We start from the raw sequence: 24,294 nt of genomic DNA on the forward strand, positions 1-24,294 counted from the left end.
TTGACTATACTTTTTATGAATTGAGGTATATAATTTTCCTATCAAAGCCGACACATGAGATCTAAAAACACGATCTTATTTGGAGGTATCTTCGAATACTTTTCATTTGACTACTTTTTATGAATTGAGGTATCTTCGATCGTCTTCTTTAACTCGATTAAGGGATAAAACACAAGGTAGCTAATCATTTTTGCTTACCTCTTATTTGGAGATATGATCTAAAAACCAAAGAAATTTTTCTAAGTTAGTGATATATATATATATATATATATATATATATATATATATATATATATATATATATAATTTTCCTATCAAAGCCGACACATAAGATTTTAATCAAGTTTGATCATTAATTTAATTTAACAAAATTGATCCAATATTTATAAAACTATCATGTTTGAAAGAGAGAAATCCAATTTTTTGTATCTCATATTTATTTCACTGTTTCGATTCAGGGTAAAAGATATTTGTATGTATTATCCCACGATTTACAATACGCTCTTTGTTGTCTTTGATAATTGAGTATATTTAGTAGATATTGATTAAAATTTATATTTAGAGTCTTAATTGGCCAAAAATAACTAATACTTTAGATGTATCACCAAAGTTGCACTTTTAACTGTATTTCTGTCCTTAGTGAATGCATAATATACAAATAAGATAATTTAAGTTACATTAAACACAACCATAACGATACGAGATACTATGAAAAATATTAGGTGGTTTAAATATCTTTTTGTTCTAGATGGATGCATCATGCATCATATGCTTTAGATATCTTTTTGTTATGGGTGAATAAATTATACATAAACAAGATATCAAGTAAATATATCACTTGAGATGATTTAGTTTACTTGATTTTTTTATGTTAAGTTGACATATATCGAAATGAGATTTATTACAAAGAAGATACATTTCATATTTCATATAATTTTTTTTTGCTCTGGATGAATACATCATTATACTTTGAGATACGTCAGGTGCCATCGAGACAAAGATATTTTATTATACTTTGAGATATATCGGGTACCACTGGTATAAAGATATTTTACGTATCTTTAGATCATGTGTTTGATTGAGAGTTTATACTTTAGAAAATAATTTTTTTTTCTTCGAAAAAATAGGGCTTAGACTTTTGGTCCCATTATCCATCAAAAGAGAAAACAAAAAGAACTAACATCTTAAACAATGACACCAAATCGATCACGGTCAATCAATTAACTCAAATGCGTAGTTTCTCTGTAATTTCCGTTCCTTTGTGCAGAGTGGACGGCGTTGACTGGGTTTCGATGCATCCAATTCATTGACCTGACCAATTTATTCTTTTGATTGACCTCCAAATCATCCTCTATCAAGATATATCCTTTGGATCAGGAGCCCGTTCGATCATCGCACGAATATTACAGTATGTGACGCATACCCTCCTCCATTCCTCGTTTTGAATCCCCAAATAGTGAAATAGACGCGTATGTCGACGCGGTTTTCCGGTTTTCTAAATATAAAGCGCGATCGTCTCCGATTGGCTTCGCGGCCCGAAACGAAGGGAGGATTAGGTAGGTGAGGAAGTGGAGGGGAGGGAGGGAGGGAGGGAGCGAGGCGCGGCAGGGGAGGAATCGATCGATGGGCGGGTGCTTCTCCGACGTGAGGGGCGGTCAACAGGCGGTCGGCTCCGGGGGGCCTGCCGCCGGGGCGGCGCCGCAGGAGCTCAACGACGCGGTGGGATACTTCCTCCACTCCCGCGGCCTTCGCGGCCTCTTCACCACCCTCGAGGTGAGATGTCACCTCCGGAACTCTAGCCTCGCCGAACCCTAGGCTTTGATTCGTTTTCTTGGATCTTGAGCCGACCCTCCTCGTGCCGATTCTACTCCCGGTGCCTTCGCAACCTCCTCACCACCCTCGAGGTCAGAATCCACCCCTGAAATCGTAGGCTTCGATTCGTTTTATTGGATCTTGACCCGACCCTCATTACGCCGACTCTACCCCCGGGGGCCGTCGAAGGTGAGAAACCACCTCTTAAATTCTGACCTCGCCAAACCCTAGGATTCGATTCGTTTTCTTGCATCTTGACCCGACCCTCGTCGTGCCGATTCTACACGAAACCCTTGCTAAAGATCGGATCCCATGGAGGTGGGGCCTTCGTTCGGTTTATATCATTTTCTTTCTTTTGGGGTGAGAGGCAAGCGGCTTTTCACTGTGGTGGAAATTCTTGAACTCACAGTGTGTTCCGACATTGAAATTGTGATTGATGGTCCGAGTACTTGTCTCTTGGGAACTTTCAATTAGGTTAATAAATTAACCTTTTATCCACTCTTCGTTTGGGGAAAGAAATAGCAAGATTAAGGTTTGAAGAACCTGCTGGAATTAACCTCAAGTATTGGCAGACAGTATAAACGCCATGGATTCTTATACCTACAGAATGTACCAGCAGCAATATACACTGAGACAAGTTGCAGCAAGCCTGAGCATTCAAATCATTTGTATTGGCTAAAAAATGGTCTATCCAACGTGCGTGATTGAAAAGTAGGTTTGGATGGTCTGAAGGACATCTTCGACTTAGATGATAATGGTGGACCATAGGTGAAATCTGACTCTTAGTCAAATAAGGCTGGTGCATAAATGATAAGCAGGCAAAACTGGAAAGATGAAGCCGTTGGTACTTATGTAGATTTTAAATGGGTAATTGCTTTAGGCATGGATAAATTTCAGACTATTGGCATCTCAAAAATTAATTTAAGCTATGAATGGAAAATTTTTTATTCTGCCAACTATGATAAAGGCATTAGGAAATTCTAACAAAAACCTCAGGGTTTGATTTATATGTTGTTTCATGATAAACATGATTATCAAATTAAAACTTAAAAGTAATCTAGGAACATAATGTGCTAAAGATTAAGTGCCAGATCATTGAGTCTCTTGTGCTTGGTACATTTCAGAGTAGGAGCTTCTCTCGAGGCCAGGACTTCTCTTTTCCTATTTAGAAGTTATAGTTGTTGATGTATTCAATAAGAATTCATGAGAGGAAATTAATTTTGGATGTAATGGAGAGTTTAAGTTTTGTATTTTTCATCTGCTAGGTTGATGCTTACTTACGTTAAAAGAGAAAAAAAAAATCAAGGGTCATATTTGAATTAAACCAACAAGGAGTTTTATTTGGAGATTCACCAAAAACTTTAACTTGGAATGTTTGTAGAGAAGTATATGTAAGAATGTGATTATTAATTTTATCATTGAAAGATATTCCATAAAAGGAAGGACGTGTTCAATGGACTTATGACCAATATAGGATGTAGAGAAGGTTAGGATGTACACAACCTTACTCTGCATATAATCTATTTTTGACTACAAAACATATGCAACACCATACCAAAAGAAAAAGGTGATGGGCTACAGGGGCTACATAAAAATAAAAGATTTATGCTTAGTAAATAAGAGATCATGGAATTCATTATATTAGTGGCGCGATGAATTGCTTTTATCAAATGATTTAATATATAAATATTTGTTACAAATCCTTACCAAGTGGTAAATTATGACTAGCAAGAGATTCTCATCCTCTACCCTAATTGTTACAAAGATGATGATGATGGGGAGATCCTACGGAATGTATGTGAAACTTTGCTAATTGAAGTTGTATGAACCATTATTGGTGCTTGGTTAGATTAATAAATACCTGTTGGTACATACCAGTTTGATTGTATTTTAATTATGGTATTGATTATGTTATTTTATTTACCTTGTTTTGGGGTAACAGAAGCACTTTTTGACTAGGGCATTTTTGAATCTGCATTTGTGTTCCAACATTGATATTGTAATTAATTGTATGAGTATTCATTGAGAGGGGACCTTAAAATAAGGTTCGCTATACCGTAGCATACCGTTTGGTTTGGGCGGTATGCACTTGTTCAATAGGGGACCGGTACATGCGATATATACTAGTTTATTGGTATACCCTATCATACCATATGTTGTATATTAGTACGGTTCAGTACGTATTGTACCAATGGTTGGTCAGTACATCGGTATAGACTAGTAAGGCAAACAATACGTTAAATTATGTTGTTTAATCCTCAATCGTGTTTTCATTTTTCATTCTATAATTGAGAAAACAAAAAATAAATAGGAAATAATAAAAAAGAACTTGGTTGTTCTCCCTGTTTCAGTTACCTTCTGGAGTTATTCTTGACAATTGGTTGAGAAGATTTACTCATATTTATATTAGAGATAGAACTGTCATGCTTTTGCCCCTTACCAACAGATAAAATTATTGTGGATTTTCTGTACCAGGTTGTTGATTCATCCATGATTCATTTTATAGTTTTTTTTCCTCTGTGACCATCTCTTTTTAGCTTTCCACAATTATATGAAATTAGTGGCACTGACATGAATTGCTTAAAGTAGTTGCGTAACATGAAAGGTGAACTGGGAGCTGATCTGGGAGCTCTTATAATGGATAAATACACTGCAATCAGCCATATGATAGTTATGATATATGTGTTGTCAATGTTTACAACCTTCGGCTGCTGTCAGTTCTGGCTGCGGCTTAACTGGTCTACATATACATATCAATACTGCCTAGCAAGAGAGAAGATGGGAGAACAGAGAGGTATGGTCGGGATATTGTCCTGTTTGGTCTGGTCTCGTCTGGTCTGCTCCACATGAAGGTTCCCATTTGGACTGCTAAATACAGGCCCATATAAGGAGCAGTATGCCCAGTATTTAAAATCTTGCTTGGTGCCTTCAGCATTACCAAGTAACCTTATAAATATTAGACTGCAAGGGCCAATCGGGTAGTCTGTTATTATTCCTTAGTTTTTTTAGTTGCTGATAAATTTGTTGTTGGTTATACTGCTCCATTTGGTTGGCTGTTATTTTCTCATTATTTGGATCTGAATTAAATTTGTTTTGATTGTCAGTTTATTGATCTTAACATGGGTTCCTTTTTCTAGTTGTCATTTTCTGCTTCAAAATTGCGCAACCTTGATGTTCTCTCCAAGGTATGTTCGGAAAATTGACCATATCTTTATTAATTATATTTTGATATTCCTATCCACATTGAAGGATGGCTCTTTGTAGTTTTGTACTTTTCCTGGTGTATCATTTAGCGTCACATTTACGTTTGAGTGATCATTCTGTCCCTACCTTTCCCTTTGTCCAATTAGCAAAAAATGATGTATTGACAATAACTTTTTGGTCTTGTTTATGATGGGATTGGACATTTGCAGATCTTGACAAAAAGGGAAGATACCCGATAAACTTGCAATTGAACTAAAGCTAGCTGTAATGTTACATAATTATTACAGCTGTAAACCCTATGGTTCACATCATGGAAAATGTGCATTTTGCAGTTAAAAGGAATTTATGATGCAGCATCACTGTGATTCATCTTCATGAACCATTGATTCCTGAGCATTTTGTTAAAGATTTTTTACTCTGCTAAAGTTGGCCAATGCTTGTTACTGACTGAACTCGTGGTCTTGATGATGCAATTTTGTTGTTATATTTCATTCTATTTTTATTCCCAAGACAAACTTTTGTAAAACTAGTCTTCTGAAAATATGTCATTCGCTGATTGTAATGATGCTTCAAGCAAACTTGTCTTCTAAAAGCCAGATGCAGATTAAGATCGAATACTAAGGAAAAGGCTTGAGACTATGCAAACGGAGCACTCTGATTTGTGATTCATTCGAATATGGGTAGCAGCATATAGTTTGTAAACTTATAACAGTTATATTGAAATGCATGGATAAAAGACAAAAATAGATACGAGAAAGACAGGAATTGTTGTAGAAGATTAGAATGGAAAAAAGACAGATTCGCGGATAAAAGGGAAAATTTAGTAAGGCCAATGAGCATCAAGAAACACTGTCTTTTCCTGCATCATTCAAGCCATGACCCTCTCTAGTAGCTATCAACTTTTTTTTTTTCCCTAAAAGAAGTCTTCTAAAATTTCCCTCAGAAAATATCAAATCTTCACTAATAGAGGAATCAAATGGCTACAAAATCTTTAAAAGTTTTTTCATTTAAGTCATTTGATTTGGTCCTTTTTGGAACTTTTACCATAAGGATTAAAGTGGGTATAAATCAATGTACATATAATAATATATCTTATGTTTGTTTCCTAGTTTGACCTTTGACTATAACTATAAGTAATAAGCATAATTTCTAATCAATTTGATGTATGTACCTAAGAAGAAAACATAAGGCATTTAACCAAACCAAACTTGTTTGGAGTCTGACAATTGCAAACCCAAACCTAAACCATTCAATAGAAACATACCTTCTCAATGTAGTTCTTTTGTAATTAATTGTTCACTCATGGTTTAGTTATTGGATTTGCATCTACACGATAGTCTACTTGGTTTGGCATAGAATAACAACAATTGAGCTCCTTTCATGCATGTGGTAATTTTGCTACTTATTGTTCCCTTGTGGTTACTTCTTGTCAAATTGACCCATACAATGATCTACTGGGTGATGCAGATTTGTTTGGAACTTAGCAATTCTAAGCCCAGGCTAAAACATTTAAGAACATGCTTTAATCAATTGAGTCTCATTGCTACTTATTTTAACATGCTTGCCTATAGTTGAGTTACATCCATTCGATTAATGAATTGAATACTTAATGTGGTATGGAGTGCCAAATCCTTCAATTGGATTAACATTCGGATTATCTAACTTAATCCTATGAACTTGCTCTGCCCTTGCTCTTGCCCTTGCCCTTGCCCTTGCCCTTGCCTCAGACCATCTTTATAGGTTAGCATCTGATGTACCTTATCCTGATAAACCCTTGTGGAAGTGCGCCAGTCGCTTACCAACTCTCCTTAGTTAAAGTTTTCTGAGAGTTTGTGCTTTGTTGCATGATGTGCACTACAATGGGACAGATGGATGATATACTTTGGTGCTTCAATATTTTTAATACAGTGTGTATCTCTTTATTTTCTTATCATTTCTTTCCACATCATCCGTATGCATTCATTAACCCTTGATATATTGAACTGCATATATCTTTTGCATTCATACATGAGACAGACCTTTTCTTTTTTCATTTCTTCAGCAAGAATTGACAAAGTGCATTATATTCTATATCTTAATCTGAAGAATAGTGTGTTTTAACTCCAGGTGCACTGAGAATGCTTGAGCCTAGTGTTATAAAAATAGGTTTTTGAACCTGGAATATTCTTTTAAATTTGGTGCAATGCTCAGATGAATTTAGCTGAATTATATTACTAAAGAAATTGAACATACCACTAGCTTCTTTCAGCATGGTTATGTACAATCTGTGTTTATTAAATTGGGTTTTATCTATTTATCAAGCTCTCAGTTTTCCTGTATGCTTTAGTGTCTCTAATTGAAATAACTAATTCTGACCATGATAATCGCTACAATATTTTTAATCTGATGACCATTATGATTGAAGTTTTGCTGGGCATGGAGTCTAAGATAGGAAAAAACATGATTATTAATGATGTTTATCTGGTAGCAGATACATCTGTTTCACTACTTGACATACATGCATATGCACAATGGTCGGTCACCAAGGCAGTATGTTTGACTTCTAAACTTAGAACTCTTCCGTGAAGGGTAGTTACTGTTTGTTCTTTGCTGAGATTTCTTTTCTCTGAGTACTTGAATTTCTAGAAGAACTAATCTTGCCTTCTCACCTTAGCCAGGCTGTGATAAATAGCCAGTAATTTGATCAGGCATCAAGCATTGGTAATAAATACTTAAGCCCAAGTTAGTGTATTAGGCCATCTAACCCTATAAATCAACTCAACCCTCCTCCCATTTTCATTGTGGGATTAAACTGAGGTGTTACCATCTGAGTCTTATTGTTTCATAGTTTATCTTTCTTTGTGAAGCAAGATGCTTACCAAACATGTTAATAAAATGCAGTGAACAGAGTGACAAACTTTGGGAACAATTTATCCTATGTTTACTCTAAGTCATTTTCTTCAATTTGTTTTTTCGGCTTTTGTATATTTAGAACAACTTGATTTTTTATAAATAAATATAACTGTAGTAGTAATGTTGTGCTTTGTAATCAAGATTTTGTTGATGATTTTAGTTTGATATCTGTTAGAGCGATCCAATGGTTGTTCTCTATTCCAAAAAAAGAGATGGAATGCTTGAAGAACTTGGGCGTACAGAAGTAATAATGAATAGTCTGAGTCCTGCTTGGATCACAAAATTTACTATCAACTATCAGTTTGAGATTGTTCAACCATTGGTGTAAGCCTCTTATCATATTCTGTATCTTTTCCAAACATGTCTATTATCTGTTCTTCCTAAATATATTACATTGCAGGATTCGAGTTTATGATGTTGACACCAAATACCATAATATACCTGTTAAGGTAATTGCTTCTTGCAAATTTAGGGTTTAAGTAATGGTTATGAGTTATGCTTTTGCAGATCTCTACTTTTCTAATCAGTTCCTATGTTTTTTTGTTTCTATAGGGTTTATGAATGCCATGTCTATCTTGATAATGGTGAACTTAGGGCATTGTAAAAGCCATAATATCTTCAGATGGACAGAGGGAAATCATTAGTTGGTCTATAGAATCCTGTGGACTAATTTCAATGGTTTATACCTCAAGTCATAGATAGTATTCTTTGCATGCGATGTTTAGTTCAACAAAAGTTACAAAATAAGCTAATGATCCATGAATTTAAGTTATTTTATAATCTTATGTATAGGAGCTTTTTTTTGTTTAGCATTTGTCATTAAAATTTTTCTCTTCAAATCCCTCTTTCCTATGTTAGTTTATCAAATTTCTTTCTCCATTTATTGGCCTTTACGGAGCATGTCTATGGATAGAAGACACAGTGAAATGGGAACATTGATATTTCAAAACCTGCAGAAATAAGATATGATATGGCATTTGTTGGACATATAATACTTAAAATATGCAATATCATGGGATAAAGACAGACATTTATTTAGCACTCGAATATGTTTTATGTGTTATGATTCATGATAAATGATAATTAATTAACTAGTGCTCTAATCTATTTATCATGAATAATATTATTTTTCAGCATTATAATAAGAGAAGATAGCAAGAAGGTATAATAAATGATATAAGGTGATCTTGTTATATTTCATTAATCATTGATGCTTATTACAAACAACATATGAACAGTCAATCCAATCATATATTCATCTCTATAATCAGAAAAAACAACATAAAAGAAGAGTTTTCTTGAGAATTATCCCTGACGTTTGCCTTGGTGTCCAATGTTTTTAATAATTATTTGAGAAAAAAAATCAGATTTGGTGTTGATATCAGTTGGTGTTTGGACTATTATGATTTTGGTATGGACCAATGTACCATGGATCAGTATTGTCTGGACCAAGAGAAAGAGGGAGAGAAGATAGAGGGGGAAAGGAGGAAGAGGAGGACTGGCGGAGGAGGAAAAGACAGGATTGGAGGGGGAGGAGGAGGTGTGGTGGAGGCATTCTGGTGGCAGAGGAGGAAGTAACGATTCATATGAGGTAGCGAGGTGGCGATAGAGCGGGGCAGGAGGGATGGGGAAGAGGAGGAGGAGGTAAGAGAGAAATATGTGAAAGAGAGAAAGAAAGGGACAGAGTGAGAGGAGCGTGAGAGGAAAGTAAAAGAAAAAAGGACAGTTGTTAAAACTGTAAAAAAATAGAGATAGGGGTCTGTTTTTCACACAGAATAAACTTGAATTTGAACTTATGCATTATGGTATATTTCCAAAATAAACTGCTTTCCATTGTGGATTCAGTCTGTTATCATTCTGTATATTACTAGCAAGTATCTAACCTACAGCTTATGAGTTCTGTAGGAAATTTATCGCCATGCAACTGGATAATTTTTGTCCTATTCCTTTACTTGTGCATTCTGCTTGATAAAATTTCTTTTTGACTGGACTTACTTGGTGTTGCATAGAGAAAAGGGTGTGCCTTGTACTTTGAGCCACCTGTGAACTTCTAACCTATCTCTAAAATACCTCAAAAAATGAAAACAGAAAGCTTGAGAATAATTGAAAGAGAAGGAAAAAACTAATCTTTCTATTACTTAATTCAATTCTAAAGCAAGGTATGTAATTTCGAATAATACCGCACGTATCGGTCCGCCAGTTGATCGGTACACGGATCACCCATTACCGGGCGGTATATATATATGTATATATATATATATATGTATATATGTATATATATGTATATATGTTTTAAGGGCGACGTCGCGTTGCCTCGGTGACGTTGTCGAAAAAGGAAAAAAAAAATATTTTAAAGGCGACGTCGCCTTCGCCTTTTATAAAAATATTATATATATAAAAAATCTTATATATATATATAAATGAGGCAACGTCGCCCTGGGGAGAAGAGAGAGGCGACGCTGCCGAATTATATATATATATATATGTATATATATAAATATAAATAAATAAATAAAATAAATAAATAAATAAATATATATATATATATATATATATTGAACGGTATACTGCTCGGTATACTATATCATATCATGCCGAGCGTATGTCGAAACGCCGGTATGGTACGATATTTCAAACCTTGTTCTAAAGTACACTTAAATTCAATCTGGCCTTATTTGAACTAGATCTACACCCTTGGGTGCATGCTTGGCTGCATCATTCACCCTGACTAAAACTGAAACATGCTCTAGACTCCTGTTCAAACAATTTACCTTTTTTTGTCTCTTAGCTGTAGTTCTTATCAAGGTTTGAAATTTCGTACCGTACTGGCGTTTCAACATTCCTTCGGTACGGTACAATATTGTATATTGAGCGGTATACCATTCCGTATACCGCTCGGTGTATGTATGTATGTATGTATATATATATATATATATATATATATATATATATATATATAATTCGACGATGTCACCTCGTATATATATATATATATATTAATAAATAATATTTTTATATATAAAAGATTTTTTTTATATAAAAGATTTTTTTTATATATAAAATATTTTTATAAAAGATGACGTTGCGTCGCCTTATATATATATATGTAACGGGCGGTTTGTGTACTGGTTAACTGAAGGACCGGTACGGGCGATTTTATTCGAAACTGTATACCTTGGTTCTTATAGCTATGGAGGGTTTGTTTCTATTTTTTCTGTTGTAATCCTTTGGTCCAATCGAACTTGGTCATGGCTGTTTAGATTTAATATGTACATATTTAGTTTTAAATGATTTGCTTTTTTAAAAATTAATTGAACTTCTGCATCATTGGTTGGATTGTGGAGCCTGTGATAGTTTTCTTTGATGCTATGTGATGGCATGTGAAGTTGGAATCTGCCATGGCATGCAATCTGATGGCAAGTTCGAGCCCATAATCAGATTTTTGAGGGCTTCTGTTTTGTCTCTAGTTTCAGTATTTAGCTTAATTGCCAAATTTATCAAGTGTAGGTGATTTACTACTGAGGCTAGGATAAGCCTGGCTTATGAGCTTGATAACTCATCCTATGTGGCAATAACTTTAGAATTGTAATGGCAAAAAAATAACATGAGTTAACAAAGGAAAGGGCTATATTTGAAGTTTGGATAGGCTTTAAATGCTTGTGGTATGTGATTTATCTGCTCCTGCGACACTTCAGTGAATAGTTCCACTCACTAAATATCTGTGAAAGAAATAGGAGAATGAAAGAGAAACGTTGACTGCTTTCTGTGTATCCATTTTCTCCAGCTCATCCATGCACTCCAAGGATGTTCCTTCTTTTTTGTTTTTGGCAGCCGTTAAGTCACTGAACAAATACCCTCTTATTGGATGGTTTGATTGGAGATCTTAGGTCTTAAAGAGAAGTTTCTGATGTTCTTTTCAGTAAAATAAAATAAAATTCAGGTTCTTGCTTGCCTCCTCTTTATTTCTTTGTTGACCAGAAATTTAATCAATTAGATTGAAAGTCATTATGATGTTATATGTCAACTTCGCTTGATTGAAGATAATAGGAAGAAGTCTAGATATATCTGCTTCTGTGGTCTGACATTGCTACATGGTACAGATAAAACTAACCTGATAGTTTGGTGAATGACGGTCATAAAAATTAATTTTTTTGTTAGGTTTGAAGTTTCAAAAGTGTCAGATTTTTGAAATTTGAACTGGGGAAATACCTGGAGTTCTTTGTCCAAGAATTTGGAGTCTTTTGTTTTTCTAGATAGAGAGAGTAAATTTAATTCTTGTATACTTTAACCTTGCTTCATAAGAATGAACTTTCTTTCAGTCAATAAATCATATATTATTTTATGCATTGAACGAGAAAAAAAAATCTTACTGAGTTCAGTGTTTAAATTGTTATCCACCTTGTTGCAGATGCTGAACTTGAATGAGCAAGATTATCTTGGGGAGGCTTCTTGTGCACTTTCAGAGGTTCTAAAAATCTGTCCCATTGAATGTTTATTCTGATGGTCATATATGGAAAAGTCGGTTTTAGAAGCTCTTTAGCACATTGTGATGTTTACAAGCTATATATGGAAAATTTGGTTTTAGAAGTTCTTTGACATGTTCTGATGTTTACAAGCTTTCTTTCATTATATTAAATATTTATTTATATATATTTATGTTTATTATGTCTGTTTTGATGCCTATGTATATAAAAAAACTGAGTACATGTAAATTGTTCTGGCTTTCAAGACAGTCTTGCTTTCTAACAATCAAGTTGCAGTAAATTGTCTATGTTTCCTACATTTAGCACTTCCATTTTTTTCACAAATTTCTTTGCTTGTGCTCAGGATTTTATCAAAAGTGAGTTGATCTTTGATTTCCATTTAACAGATAGTAACGAAGCCAAGTAGGAGCATGACACTAAATCTCCAAGACCAACGTGGGCATTCTGGTCTGCATTCAGGAACAATAACTATTCATGCAGAGGAGACAGTTGCTTCAAGGGTCGCTGTTGAGATGATATTGCGCTGCTCCAAGTTGGAAAATAAGGATACCTTCTCCAAAAGTGTATGCATGTGAAGGCTAAAATCTTCTTGCTAGGTTAAGTTATTCTTTGATTTTCAGTTCTTATCCAAGTCTTCAATCTTCATCTTACAGGATCCTTTCTTAAGAATATCGAAAATTGTGGAGAGTGGTAGCTCGATCCCTATATGCAAAACAGAAGTTATCAATGACAACCTGAACCCAGTTTGGAAACCTGTAACCCTGTCTATGCAGCAATTTGGAAGCAAGGCATGTTTGTCTTATAGTGTAACCCAATATTTAAAATGTGCCAGATAGCTGACTCTTGTTTCTTTATTTCTAAATAGTTTACTTTTGTTGTTTTACTTCTAAAATCTTCCTAGTTATTAGTGGTTTTTTTTGGGATGTTTGCAGGAGAATCCATTGATGATCGAGTGTTTCGATTTCAACAGCAGTGGCAAGCATGATCTGATAGGGTAACTAATTCCTTGCAATTAATTTAATCTGTTGTTTCTTTTTTTCAGACCTTATTCAACTTGTAACTTGGTTTCATAATAATTTACACTTTCTACAGAAAACTTCAAACAAGTGTGTCCGATCTTGAGAAGCTTGGCAGGGAAAAAAATGGTGCAAACTTTTATATTTCATCCGTTGCACGTCCTGACAATAGAAAGGTATAATGCTTCTGCCACCCATAAGGTTATCAGTGGGTTATTTGGTAGCACATTATTTACTTTTTTTTTTTTTTTTTGTCCAGATGCTTAAAGGGCAGCTGTTTGTGGATAAATTCATTGAGAAAACTCAGTATAGTTTCTTGGATTATATATCAAGTGGATTTGAGCTTAATTTTATGGTTGCCATCGATTTTACAGGTGCGCAATTAGTGATGACACATTTTCTTTTCAATAGTTACAACTAACATTGCGTTTTGGCACTACAGTAAGGTTTTTTTTTTTTTTTTTACAATTTGGAAGGTTTGAGTCAAAAAGTCTCTCTGCTTGCTAGAGTAAGGCTGCATAAGTCGACCCTCTTCAAACCTAGCATTGACAGCAACCTCGTGTGCTCGGCTGTCTTTTTTGTTTGTCATTTATAAAGCTTCACAAAAGGACTATAGTTTCTGCTTGCTAAAATATGTGTTTATTTAGCTTCAAATGGGGATCCAAGGCTTCCGGCTTCCTTGCATTTTATTGATCCTTCTGGACGTTTGAATTCTTATCAACAGGTGAGAAAATTATTCTGAGTCAGCCTTTTTATGTTTTTGAAGCTATAATTAGGTAATCCTACAATTTTTTAACCAGGCCATAATAGGAGTTGGAGAGGTTCTACAGTTCTATGATTCTGATAGGCGTTTTCTTGCATGGGGATTTGGTGGAAGGATAGCTTATGAGTCAGTTTCTCATTGTTTCAACCTGAATGGAAATTCTGAGGAGTGTGAGGTGAAGAATACATGTTGTAGTCTTATTTTATTCTTTCTAATCCTGTACATATAATATGTTTGTATGATTAGATTAATAATCTTGCAAGGAGTAAAAGCATCACGGTGGTAACTTTCTGGTACAGTATCGCAGAATACAGTGAGAATATGAGATGAAATCAAATACTGAATTTTGTATTGTTTTTCCCTGAGGAACTCAACTTCGTCTGGACCGAACAGACAGATGACTGTTTTGGGTGGTCCACTCTTCTTTTTTAACGACAGCTGCTCCTTTTTTCTGTTTGTATCATGTCTATTGCCATTGCTCATAATCCTCAGAACTAGTTATTTGACCTAACCAGGGTGAGTTGTTACCCTATTGGCTTGCTCTGGAATCTGGATGTCTGATAGTCTAGCTTGACTGCTTGTTAGATCGTATTATTTGGTTTAATGTACTAGAATTTTTGCCAATTTCATGTATTGGTCTAAGCGTAAACCACTATGTGGACCGATCTCATGTTGGGCGGTCTGCTATGAACCATTAAAATGGGTTGGAGGTGACCCGTTTAATCTTTTAGGGATCACGAATGCCTGAGCGAACGCATGTGCGTCTTTTCCTCTTCTCCTCCTCCCTCTCTTCCTCCTCTTCTTCCTGCATCATCTCCTCTCCTTCTTGCTCTTCCTCCTCCTCTACCTCCACCACCACCTCTTCTTACTTTCTCTTCTTCTGTCTTTTTCCTCCTCCCGATTCTTCCTTCCTTTTCCTCCTTCCTCCATCTTCATCTTTTTAGCTACACTCAATAGTGTAGCTAAAAAAACTAGCTGTTTTTGGTAGATCCGAGGGCTCTCCCCTCTTGTGATGCAGATGACCCATTTTCGGCTCATTTTCTAACTAATCAGTTAAGCTTTCTTCGTTTTCAATAAAAGAGCATGTCGAAATGTCTTTAAATCATTAGTGAACATGTTGCAAAATTGGAAATCTTTGGTATTATCCCATGTTATAAAATTGGAAATCTGACAAACAATCCATTGATTTCCCCTTACTAGTAATGTTTTAGTTGCCTGACATTTTAAATTCTTATGTCTGACTGAATTTCCAGAACCAGGACAAGTGCTTCACTTGCAAATAGTTGCTCTCTTGTTGCAGGTTTCTGGAGTAGAAGGTATTATGTCAGCATATGCCATGGCCCTGCACAATGTTGCTCTTGCTGGACCAACTTTGTTCGGGCCGGTGATCAACAAAGCTGCAGAAATTGCTAGCCGATCTCTATCCACTAGGCAAAACAAGTACTTCATATTGCTTATAATCACGGTAAAAGCAGTATTAGCATGCCATTTAACAGCTCAATTTTTTAATATATATTCTGGTTTATTATATTATATTTTTGCCTTTCCAGGATGGAGTTATTACAGATTTGCAGGAAACAAAGGATGCGATTGTTAAGGCTTCTGATTTACCCATGTCAATTCTTATTGTTGGAGTTGGGGGTGCAGACTACAAAGAAATGGAGGTAAGATATCTTGACAATTCATCTTCACATTGTATTTATTTTCTGTCTTGCTGGTTACTTACTCTGACATACTTACTAGTGCTTTTCTTCCTGGAATTTTACATGATTTACCTGCTACTTGGTGGTCGCCAATTCTTTAAACTGGATACTGTTTACTCTCTTTATCTTCTATTCTAATTGTGATAGGAAATAACACGTTTTCATGTAAACCTCTTTTGAGTAGATCTTGGATGCTGATAATGGAAAACGATTAGAGAGCTCTACAGGCCGAATAGCTACTCGAGATATTGTACAATTTGTTCCAATGCGGGATGTGCAGGGTAAGTGATCAATGCGTGTCTTTCTAGATGGATGATATGATGCTGGAATTATAGGTCTCCTCATGTAGTAGTGCATCTAGAATCATGCTTATGGCATTCAAAAAGGCATACATTAACCACAACCAGTCAAGCTGTGAACCAGTAGGAACTGAACAATGTACATGGTTCCCTCCTGATTCTTGAAACTTTTGATAAACCAGGTTTTTATGAATTTCAATGTAAGGTCTATTATTGCACCTCTTAAAATAGTTCTATTTCGTTAAGACCTTATTCCCCATTAAGAAAAGATCGCATATTAACATTTTCTTTTGCAGATCATTATAAATATTTTAGGAAATATTTTAGCTTCCTTTATGCTATGCATATGTTTATTACTTCTATTTTCATTTTTTGGTAAAGCTTTGTTGATGCAGTGCATTGGTGAGCATTAAATGCTCATAAGTTCTAAGATAATAAATTCGAAGCTCAACACTATCAAATTTTAAGAAAATGGTTCATATCTTGAGATAATTATGAAAATTCAAAATCGTCAAAAATGTATAATGCATTATAAATTTAATATATATTGTAATTTGTGCTTGATTTTTAGTAAGTTGTGACTCATTAATTAGGTAGTTGAGGGATTTAATGTATAAGAGGTCTATAAAAGGGGAAGGAAGATTGGTGGGGCATTCTAGTTTTTTGAAACCTTATCAAACTTTTGTGTTTCGAGCTATTAGCTCTTAGTATCTCTTGAAATAGAGAGAGTTCTTTTTATATTCTCATATCTCACTTCTTTTCTCACCCTCACCTTTTCACTTCCTTTTTATTTCACATCATTTGGTATCAGAGCCTTGTTATGCTCTTGGAATACTTCCTTCTTATGACAACTAGAAGGGGCAAAGGGTGATGCAGTGAAAGAATGATGCAACTAGATAGACGTGAAAAGGATATAGAAATTGAAGCACTAAGTAGACAAGTTGAAGAGCTTACCATGCGCCTCGAACATCAAGAAACCCATGTCTTTAGCAAGGATTGAAATATCGTACCGTATCGGAGTTTCGACCTTCTTTCGATATGGTACGGTACTGTATATCGAGCAGTATACCATTCGGTGTGTATATATATATGTATATATATAATTTTTTGTCTATATATATATTTATATATATTTATATATAAAAAAGTAAAAAAAAGTGTGACGTCGCCTCTCTTCTCCCCAAGCGGGGTGACGTTGCAAAAAAATGAGGCGACATCGCTTTACTTATATATATAATTTATAAATAAAAAAACCGCTCGGTAACGAGCGGTCCGTGTACCGGTTTACTGTCGGACCGGTACATACCGCCCGTATTGGACGGTATCATTCGAAATTGTATACCTTGGTCTTTAGAGGCTTAAGCCATGGTTATGCAAGTGATGGATTCAAAAACATGAATCCCCTTACATCTTAAGAAGTTGTAGGAGACATCCATGGAGAGGTTTTTCGTGTAAATGACAACATCAAGATTAACTTGCTAGAGTTCTATGGTCGACTTCAACCTAAAAAGTTTTTGATTGGCTTAGTGTCATTGCGAAATTCTTTATGTACAAGGAGATACCCGAAGACTAGAAATTAAAATTAATTGCTAATAGGCTTCGAGGTTATGCTTCAATATGGTGGGATAGGATGTAAGAGATGCACATTCGGAAAGGGAAGATGAAGATTTTATCTTGGCTTCATGAGGATTTTCTTTCATCTGATTATGTTTAAACTTTCTTTTCATAATTTAATAATTTTCAGAAAGGTAACAAAATCGTCATCAACTATACTGAAGAATTCAATAAATTGAGGGCTCGAAATAACACTTAAGGGATTGAAGAACAATATGTTGCAAGATATGTCGGTGGCCTATGAGTTATGATTCGAGATGAAGTGGAGATTTAACAACTATGGAGATTATTTGATACTTATCAATTAGCACTAAAAGTTGAAGCAAAACTTTCTAGAAGTGGAGCAAAGATGTGTTCTAATGTTCCTTTACATTCCTCTTCTAAAGTTGACTCTACTCGTTATAATGCTAATGGATCAAAAACTAGCGGAATAATGAAAAATGTGTCCAAGCTAACTCCTAACAACCATGGAGGACAATCTAGTCGCACTTGTCACTTTCCTTCATGCTTCAAATGCAAACAAGTAGGATACTACATAAACGAGTGCCCAAATAGGCAAGATGATGCACAAGGTAATTTTGCCGAAGAAGAAGATGCCAATGAACAACTTGAAGATATCGAAGAACTAAGATATAATAAATACGTTGAGGAGGCTTCTAAAGAAATTGCACCTAAATTGGACGAATGCTTGGTAATCCATAGAGCGCTTGCTACTCCAAGAGATGATTCTTATGAAGAATAGTTACGAAATAATATTTTAAACACACTTTACAAGTGTTAAGGTAAAGTTTGTTCTCTTGTTATGATGGTGACTGTTGTGAGAACATTATGTCTCAAGATATGGTAGACAAGCTTAAGCTCAAGACAGAACCACATACTAAACCATATCTGATTGCATGGTTCAAGAAAGGCAATGAGGTACGAGTTTACTAATTGTTGCTTAGTTTCTTTTTCGATGGGCAAAAATTGTAAAGATGATGTGTAGTATGATATAGTACCAATGGATGTGTAGTATGATATAGTACCAATGGATGTTAGCCATGTACTCTTGGGAAGACTATGACAATATGATAGGTATGTTATCCATTATGGTAGAAAGAACACCTATGCTTTTAAATTCAATAGAGTTAGAATTGTGTTTTTGCCATGCAGAGAAGAGTTTGCTCCTAAACTTTTAACCCGAAGGCAGGGAAATAACTTCCTTACTTTAAATAAGTTTATAAGAGAAAGTGAAGAAAGTGGAGTTGTATTTATATTAGTTGCTAAAGAATGCATGTAGCATATGGAAATTCCTTGTGAAGTAGAAGTTATTTTGGAGGAATTCAAAGATATCTGCTCTGAAGAACTTCCTAGTGGCTTGGCTCCTCTTCGAGACATTCAACATCGAATCGATCTAATTCTAGGAGCAAATCTTACTACTGGATGAGTCCAAAAGAACATAAACAATTGAGTAGGCAAGTTATGGAACTACTATACAAGGGTTATATTTGGGAAAGTTTAAACCCGTGCGTTGTTCCAGCTTTATTGACTCCAAAGAAGGGTGGAACTTGGCGGATGTGTGTCAATAGTCGAGCTATAATCGGATTACATTAAGTGTAGATTTTCTATTCCATGTGTGGAGGATTTGTTTGATATGCTTATTGTGCTCAAATTTTCTCTAAAATTGATCTTCGAAGCGGTTATCACCAAATCTGTATTACACTAGGAGATGAATGGAAAATTGCTTTCAAGACTTGAGAAGGTTTATATAAATGACTAGTTATGCCATTTAAACTTTTAGATGCTCTGACTGCCTTCGTGCGAGTAATGAATCGAATTCTGCGTTCTTATATTGGGAAGTTTGTTGTTGTTTACTTTGATGATATTCTTATTTATAGACTATAGTCACAACAAACTTGATCATATTGAACAATTGAAAACTATCCTATCAACCTTAAAGGTAGAAAAGTTATATGTAACTCTTAAGAAGTGCTCCTTCATGACCTTGAGCCTAGCTTTTCTAGGATTCATCTTAACCTCGGTAGGTATCCAAGTGGATTCTAAGAAGATTAAAGCTATCTAGAGTTGGCCAATACTAACATCCCTATAAGATGATCAAGTTTTCATGGGTTCACTTCCTTTTATCATCGATTTATTCAGAATTTCAGCACTATTGTAGCTTCTCTAACTGATTACATAAAGAAAGGAGTGTTTCTATGAACACCTGAGACAAACAGCAAGAAGTGCTCCTTCATGACCTCGAGCCTAGCTTTTTTAGGCTTCATCTTAACCTCTGTAGGTATCCAAGTGGATTCTGAGAAGATTGAAGCTATCCAGACTTAACCAATACCAACATCCCTATAAGATATTCGGAGATTTCATGGGTTGACATCCTTTTATTGTCGATTTATTTGGAATTTCAGCACTATTGCAGCTCCTATTCTTACTTATTGTATAAAGAAAGGAGTGTTTCAATAGACACCTAAGGCAAACAACAGTTTTGAATCACTAAAGTTGAAATTATCCTCTACTTCTATTCTTGTATTATCAGATTTATCTAAAATATTTAAATTTGATTATGATGCCCCTCGTGTGGCTATTGGAGTGTACTTGGCCAAGGACATTCAATTGTATTCTTTAGCGAAAAGTTTAACAATATAAGAACTATTCAATCTATGATATTGAATTTTATGTTATTATTTAAGCACTACGACTTTGGAGACCTTATTTAATGCGAAGATAATATATCGTAAATTCTGATCGTGAAGTTCTTAAACATATAAATTTTCAAGCAAATCTCTATAGACAATATACAAGATGGGTGCAGTGATTTAAAAAGGCGCTCGGGCGCTCGCCTAGGTGCTCGGGCGAAGCGAGGCGACGCATGGGCGAAGCTAGGCGAGGCTCGAGCGCCTCGCTTCATTTCCAGGCGGCATGCTTCAAAGAGGTGCCGCCTGGGCGCTCGCTCGAGCCTAGGCACCGGGCGCTTCGGGCGAGCGCCTGGGTTAAACCAGGCGACCGAACTAGAGTTTGAGGTCTGGTTTGGTCTCCGGTGCTTTGGTTGGTTCAATCGAACCAACTAAAGCACCGATATCAGCGTGACTTCCCCAACCCTAACCTTGCTCGCTGTTCACGCTACTGTCGTCGCTGCTGCCGTCGCCGCTCTCGTTGCCACTGCTCGCTGCTACCATTGCCGCTCCCACTAGTGCCGCTTCCGCTGCCGCTGTTATCGTTGCCACTGTCTCCGCTCGCCACTTCCGCTCCCGCTCCCGCTGCTGCTGCCACTACTCGCTGCTACCGTTGCCACTGTCTCCGCTCGCCGCTTCTGCTCCCGCTCCCGCTGTTCGCTGTTACCGGTGCCACTGTCGCCGCTTGCCGCTCCCGCTGTTGCTGCTGTCGCTGCTGCCGTTGCCACTGTCGTCGCTTGCAGTTGCCGCTCCCACTCTTCTCAGTCAACACCATCAGTTTTCCGAGTCTTCCCTTACACTCTTCTCCTCTTTCGATAGTATACTGTTAACAGTATACTAGTAATAGTATTTGTATTTATTAGATTAATTTAATAGCATATTTTATTTAAAAATTTAAATAATTATATTATATATATTTTTATATTTTAGCGCCTCACTTTGCTCGGGCGAGCGCCTAGTGCCTCGGGCGTTTTTGGACCTTGGCGCCTTTTGGTGCCTAGCGCTTTCTAAATCACTGTATGGGTGGCATTTTTACAAGAGTATACTTTTTTTTTTAAGCATAAGAATGAAATATATAATAAGGTTGCAGACGCGACGATTGGCGCTTATTAATACTATGTGTGCCCAACTAAAAGGATTTGATGCAATAAGAAATACTTACTCTAATAATGAAGATTTTGGAGAAACATAGAAGTTATGCGCAAAGAGTTACCACGAAGATTTTGTTATCAAAGGTGGTAGTCTTTTTTGTTGAAATCAACTTTGTATTCCTAAATATTCTTGAAGAGAGCATATTATCCAAGAACTATACTCTGGTGGATTAGGAGGTTATTTTGGGAGAGACAAAATAGTCATTCTCGTCAAAGCGAAATATTTTTGGCGCTACATTCTATTGAGATGTTGTACGTTATGTGAAAAGATGAATATGCCAAACTTCAAAAGGGCAAACTCACAATCTTGGTGCATATACTCATTTACCTATTCCTAAGGCTTTCTGGGATGACATTAGTATGGATTTCGTGATTGGTTTGTCGAAAATTCAAAGAGGTATAGATTTTATCTTTGTTGTTGTTGATCAATTTTCTAAAATGACACATTTTATTCTTTGCAAAAAGACCATGGATGCTTCTTATATTGCTAACCCTTATTTCAATAAAATGGTTAAAACTCATGGATATCTTAAAACCACCAAATCAGATAAAGATACTAATTTCTTAGTCATTTTTGGAGAAGTTTATAGAAGAAGTTTGACTCCAACCTATTATATACTAATACTTATCATCCTCAAATAGATGGACAAACTGAGGTTGTTAATAGAACCTTGTGTAATCTACTACGATGTTTTACTGCAAGAAGACCAAAATAATGGGATTTCATGTTTCCTCGTGCTGAATTTGCATATAAATCGGTTGTTGATCGTTCTACGGGCAAAAGTCCATTTGAGATTATTTATGATCGTATTTCATCTCATTATCTAGACCTTGCTAGAGTACCTGAATCACCTTTCAAAGGGATAGGATTTTGCTATTACCATGCCAAAAATTCATGAAGAAGTAAAGAAGATACTTAAAGTTAGCAACCAAATTTACAAAGAAAAGGCCAACAAGCATCGTCGTGGAAGATCTTTAAAGAAGATCTTGTTTGAGTCTTTTTTAAAAAAGAGTGTTTTTTAGTAGGAACTTATAATAAACTCAAAGAGAAGAAAATTGGTCCCTACCTAGTTCTCAAGAGAATTAATGATAATACTTACGAACGTCCTCCTAATGTGGAGTGAGGATAACAACTCGTGGATGAGTTTTTTTTTTCACCCGAGGAGGATGATGTAGTGCATGGTGAGCATTAAATGCTTCAAATTTCTAAGACAATAAATTTCAAACTCAACCCTATCAAATTTCGAGAAAATGATTTGTATCTTGAGATAATTATGAAAATTCAAAACTACCAAGATACAATGCACCATGACTTTAATATGTATTGTAATGTGTTTGACTTTTAGTAAATTGTGACTCATTAATTAGGTGGTTGAGGGATTCGATATACAAGGAATCTATAAATTTGGAAGGAAGGAAGATTGATGAGGCATTCTAGTTTTTGAAACCTTATTAAGTTTTTATATTTCTAACTATTAGCTCTTAGTATCTATTGAAATAAAGAGAATTCTCTTTTCGTCCTCTTATATTTCACTTCTTTTCTCACCCTCTCCTTCTCTCTTCTATTTTTGTTTCACATCATTTGTTATTGTTCATAATAACATGATGATGGGGAATGTATCGAATTTTATGCTTGCTTGTTTATATAAATCAGACTATTTAACTAAATTAATTTGCATATAGTATATTTGTTATATTGTAACTAAAGCAACATACGGTAATCTTTTAAATTCTTTAACCAAAGTCTTTATCTCTGCCCGCATAGATCCTATTTCCACCCTTCCTCCAATGTTTCTTTTTGTGCATGCCCACATGCGCTTACTGCATATATGTGGTTGGTACTTTTTTTTTCTTGTGCCTCTATGGTTCCATCGTCTGGGTAACAAATCAAAACATGGGGTTTGTTTATGTCAGCTCTCCTTTTGAAGATCGTCTGACACCTGTGATTGTGCTGCAGGAAGTCAGGTTTCCGTTGTTCAAGCATTGCTCGAGGAGCTGCCAGGGCAATTTCTGTCGTACATGCAGAGCAGGGATATCACACCACACCTTGCTCACCCCAGAGAAGCCTCTGCACCACCGTTCCCTCAATGATCTCAGATTGTAAAGACTGCTTGCTAACTGTCGCTAACCACAATCTGCTTTGTACATACTTTGTACAGATCTTTGTACAAGGTTTGCTATCATGGCATGCTATGTAGTCTATATTTGTGTATACACAAATAAACCTTGCCAAGGTTCTTGTTGATTATAATGTACATTCCGTTTCGTGTTATCACAGCTTTCTATGTGCATTGGTGATGTCTGATTGCCCTACTTTTCTTCTTTTTATTCCTTTTTCTTCAAGATGAATGTTATTTGTTGGTGAGCTTGGTTTTATGGTTCGCAGTGACTCTTGGAACATCATCACATCTTTTAATTCTATGGATTTTGGTATGTCCTCGAGTGATTCAACCATCTATATACATGAACGTACGACAGCCCAACTCAGTGCGCAGTACTTTCCATTTCATGTTGCCTGAAGTTAGAACAGCCTAATAATAATAAAAAGCTTTGCCAATTTGGCATTCTAGTGGCAATTTTTTATAGCAGTAATCACTGCTGTCTTGCGAAGGGTACACTCATATGTTGTCACTGACAGCTTTCAGATCTTCACCGTGAAAATTATGGTCTCACAGCTATGTTTGAGCTTG

The 24,294-nt window shown here is 35.7% G+C and overlaps 1 protein-coding gene across 3 annotated transcripts; it reads left to right on the forward strand.

The window, feature by feature from the left end:
- Positions 1 to 1,556: 1,556 nt before the first annotated feature.
- LOC103984231 (protein BONZAI 3) lies at positions 1,557 to 23,876 on the forward strand. Of its 3 annotated transcripts, none has more exons than XM_009401689.3 (16): positions 1,557 to 1,773; positions 4,950 to 4,997; positions 8,084 to 8,232; positions 8,309 to 8,357; positions 12,317 to 12,373; positions 12,779 to 12,955; positions 13,046 to 13,180; positions 13,325 to 13,386; positions 13,485 to 13,584; positions 13,668 to 13,782; positions 14,056 to 14,132; positions 14,209 to 14,346; positions 15,472 to 15,636; positions 15,722 to 15,835; positions 16,059 to 16,155; positions 23,562 to 23,876. In XM_009401689.3, exons 1-16 carry the CDS (start codon positions 1,624 to 1,626, stop codon positions 23,693 to 23,695), a joined length of 1,767 nt encoding a protein of 588 aa, XP_009399964.2. In that variant the 5' UTR covers positions 1,557 to 1,623; the 3' UTR covers positions 23,696 to 23,876. The 3 variants fall into 3 exon arrangements, with proteins under 3 accessions (XP_009399964.2, XP_009399965.2, XP_064964304.1); XM_065108232.1 differs by lacking the exon at positions 1,557 to 1,773 and adding an exon at positions 1,819 to 1,904; XM_009401690.3 differs by lacking the exon at positions 14,209 to 14,346 and having other exon boundaries at positions 1,563 to 1,773.
- The last annotated feature ends 418 nt before the right edge of the window (positions 23,877 to 24,294 follow it).

This window comes from Musa acuminata, chromosome BXJ2-5 (genome assembly GCF_036884655.1).
Source record: "Musa acuminata AAA Group cultivar baxijiao chromosome BXJ2-5, Cavendish_Baxijiao_AAA, whole genome shotgun sequence".
In the NCBI taxonomy this organism is placed as follows: Eukaryota; Viridiplantae; Streptophyta; class Magnoliopsida; order Zingiberales; family Musaceae; genus Musa; species Musa acuminata.

Bases quoted from the DNA above. Each gene is read 5' to 3' on its own strand.
- LOC103984231 (XM_009401689.3), top strand. From the start codon at position 1,624: ATGGGCGGGTGCTTCTCCGACGTGAGGGGCGGTCAACAGGCGGTCGGC. The intron at 13,387-13,484 runs GTAACTAATTCC...CACTTTCTACAG, and splicing joins GGCAAGCATGATCTGATAGG to AAAACTTCAAACAAGTGTGT. The intron at 15,637-15,721 runs GTAAAAGCAGTA...TTGCCTTTCCAG, and splicing joins TCATATTGCTTATAATCACG to GATGGAGTTATTACAGATTT.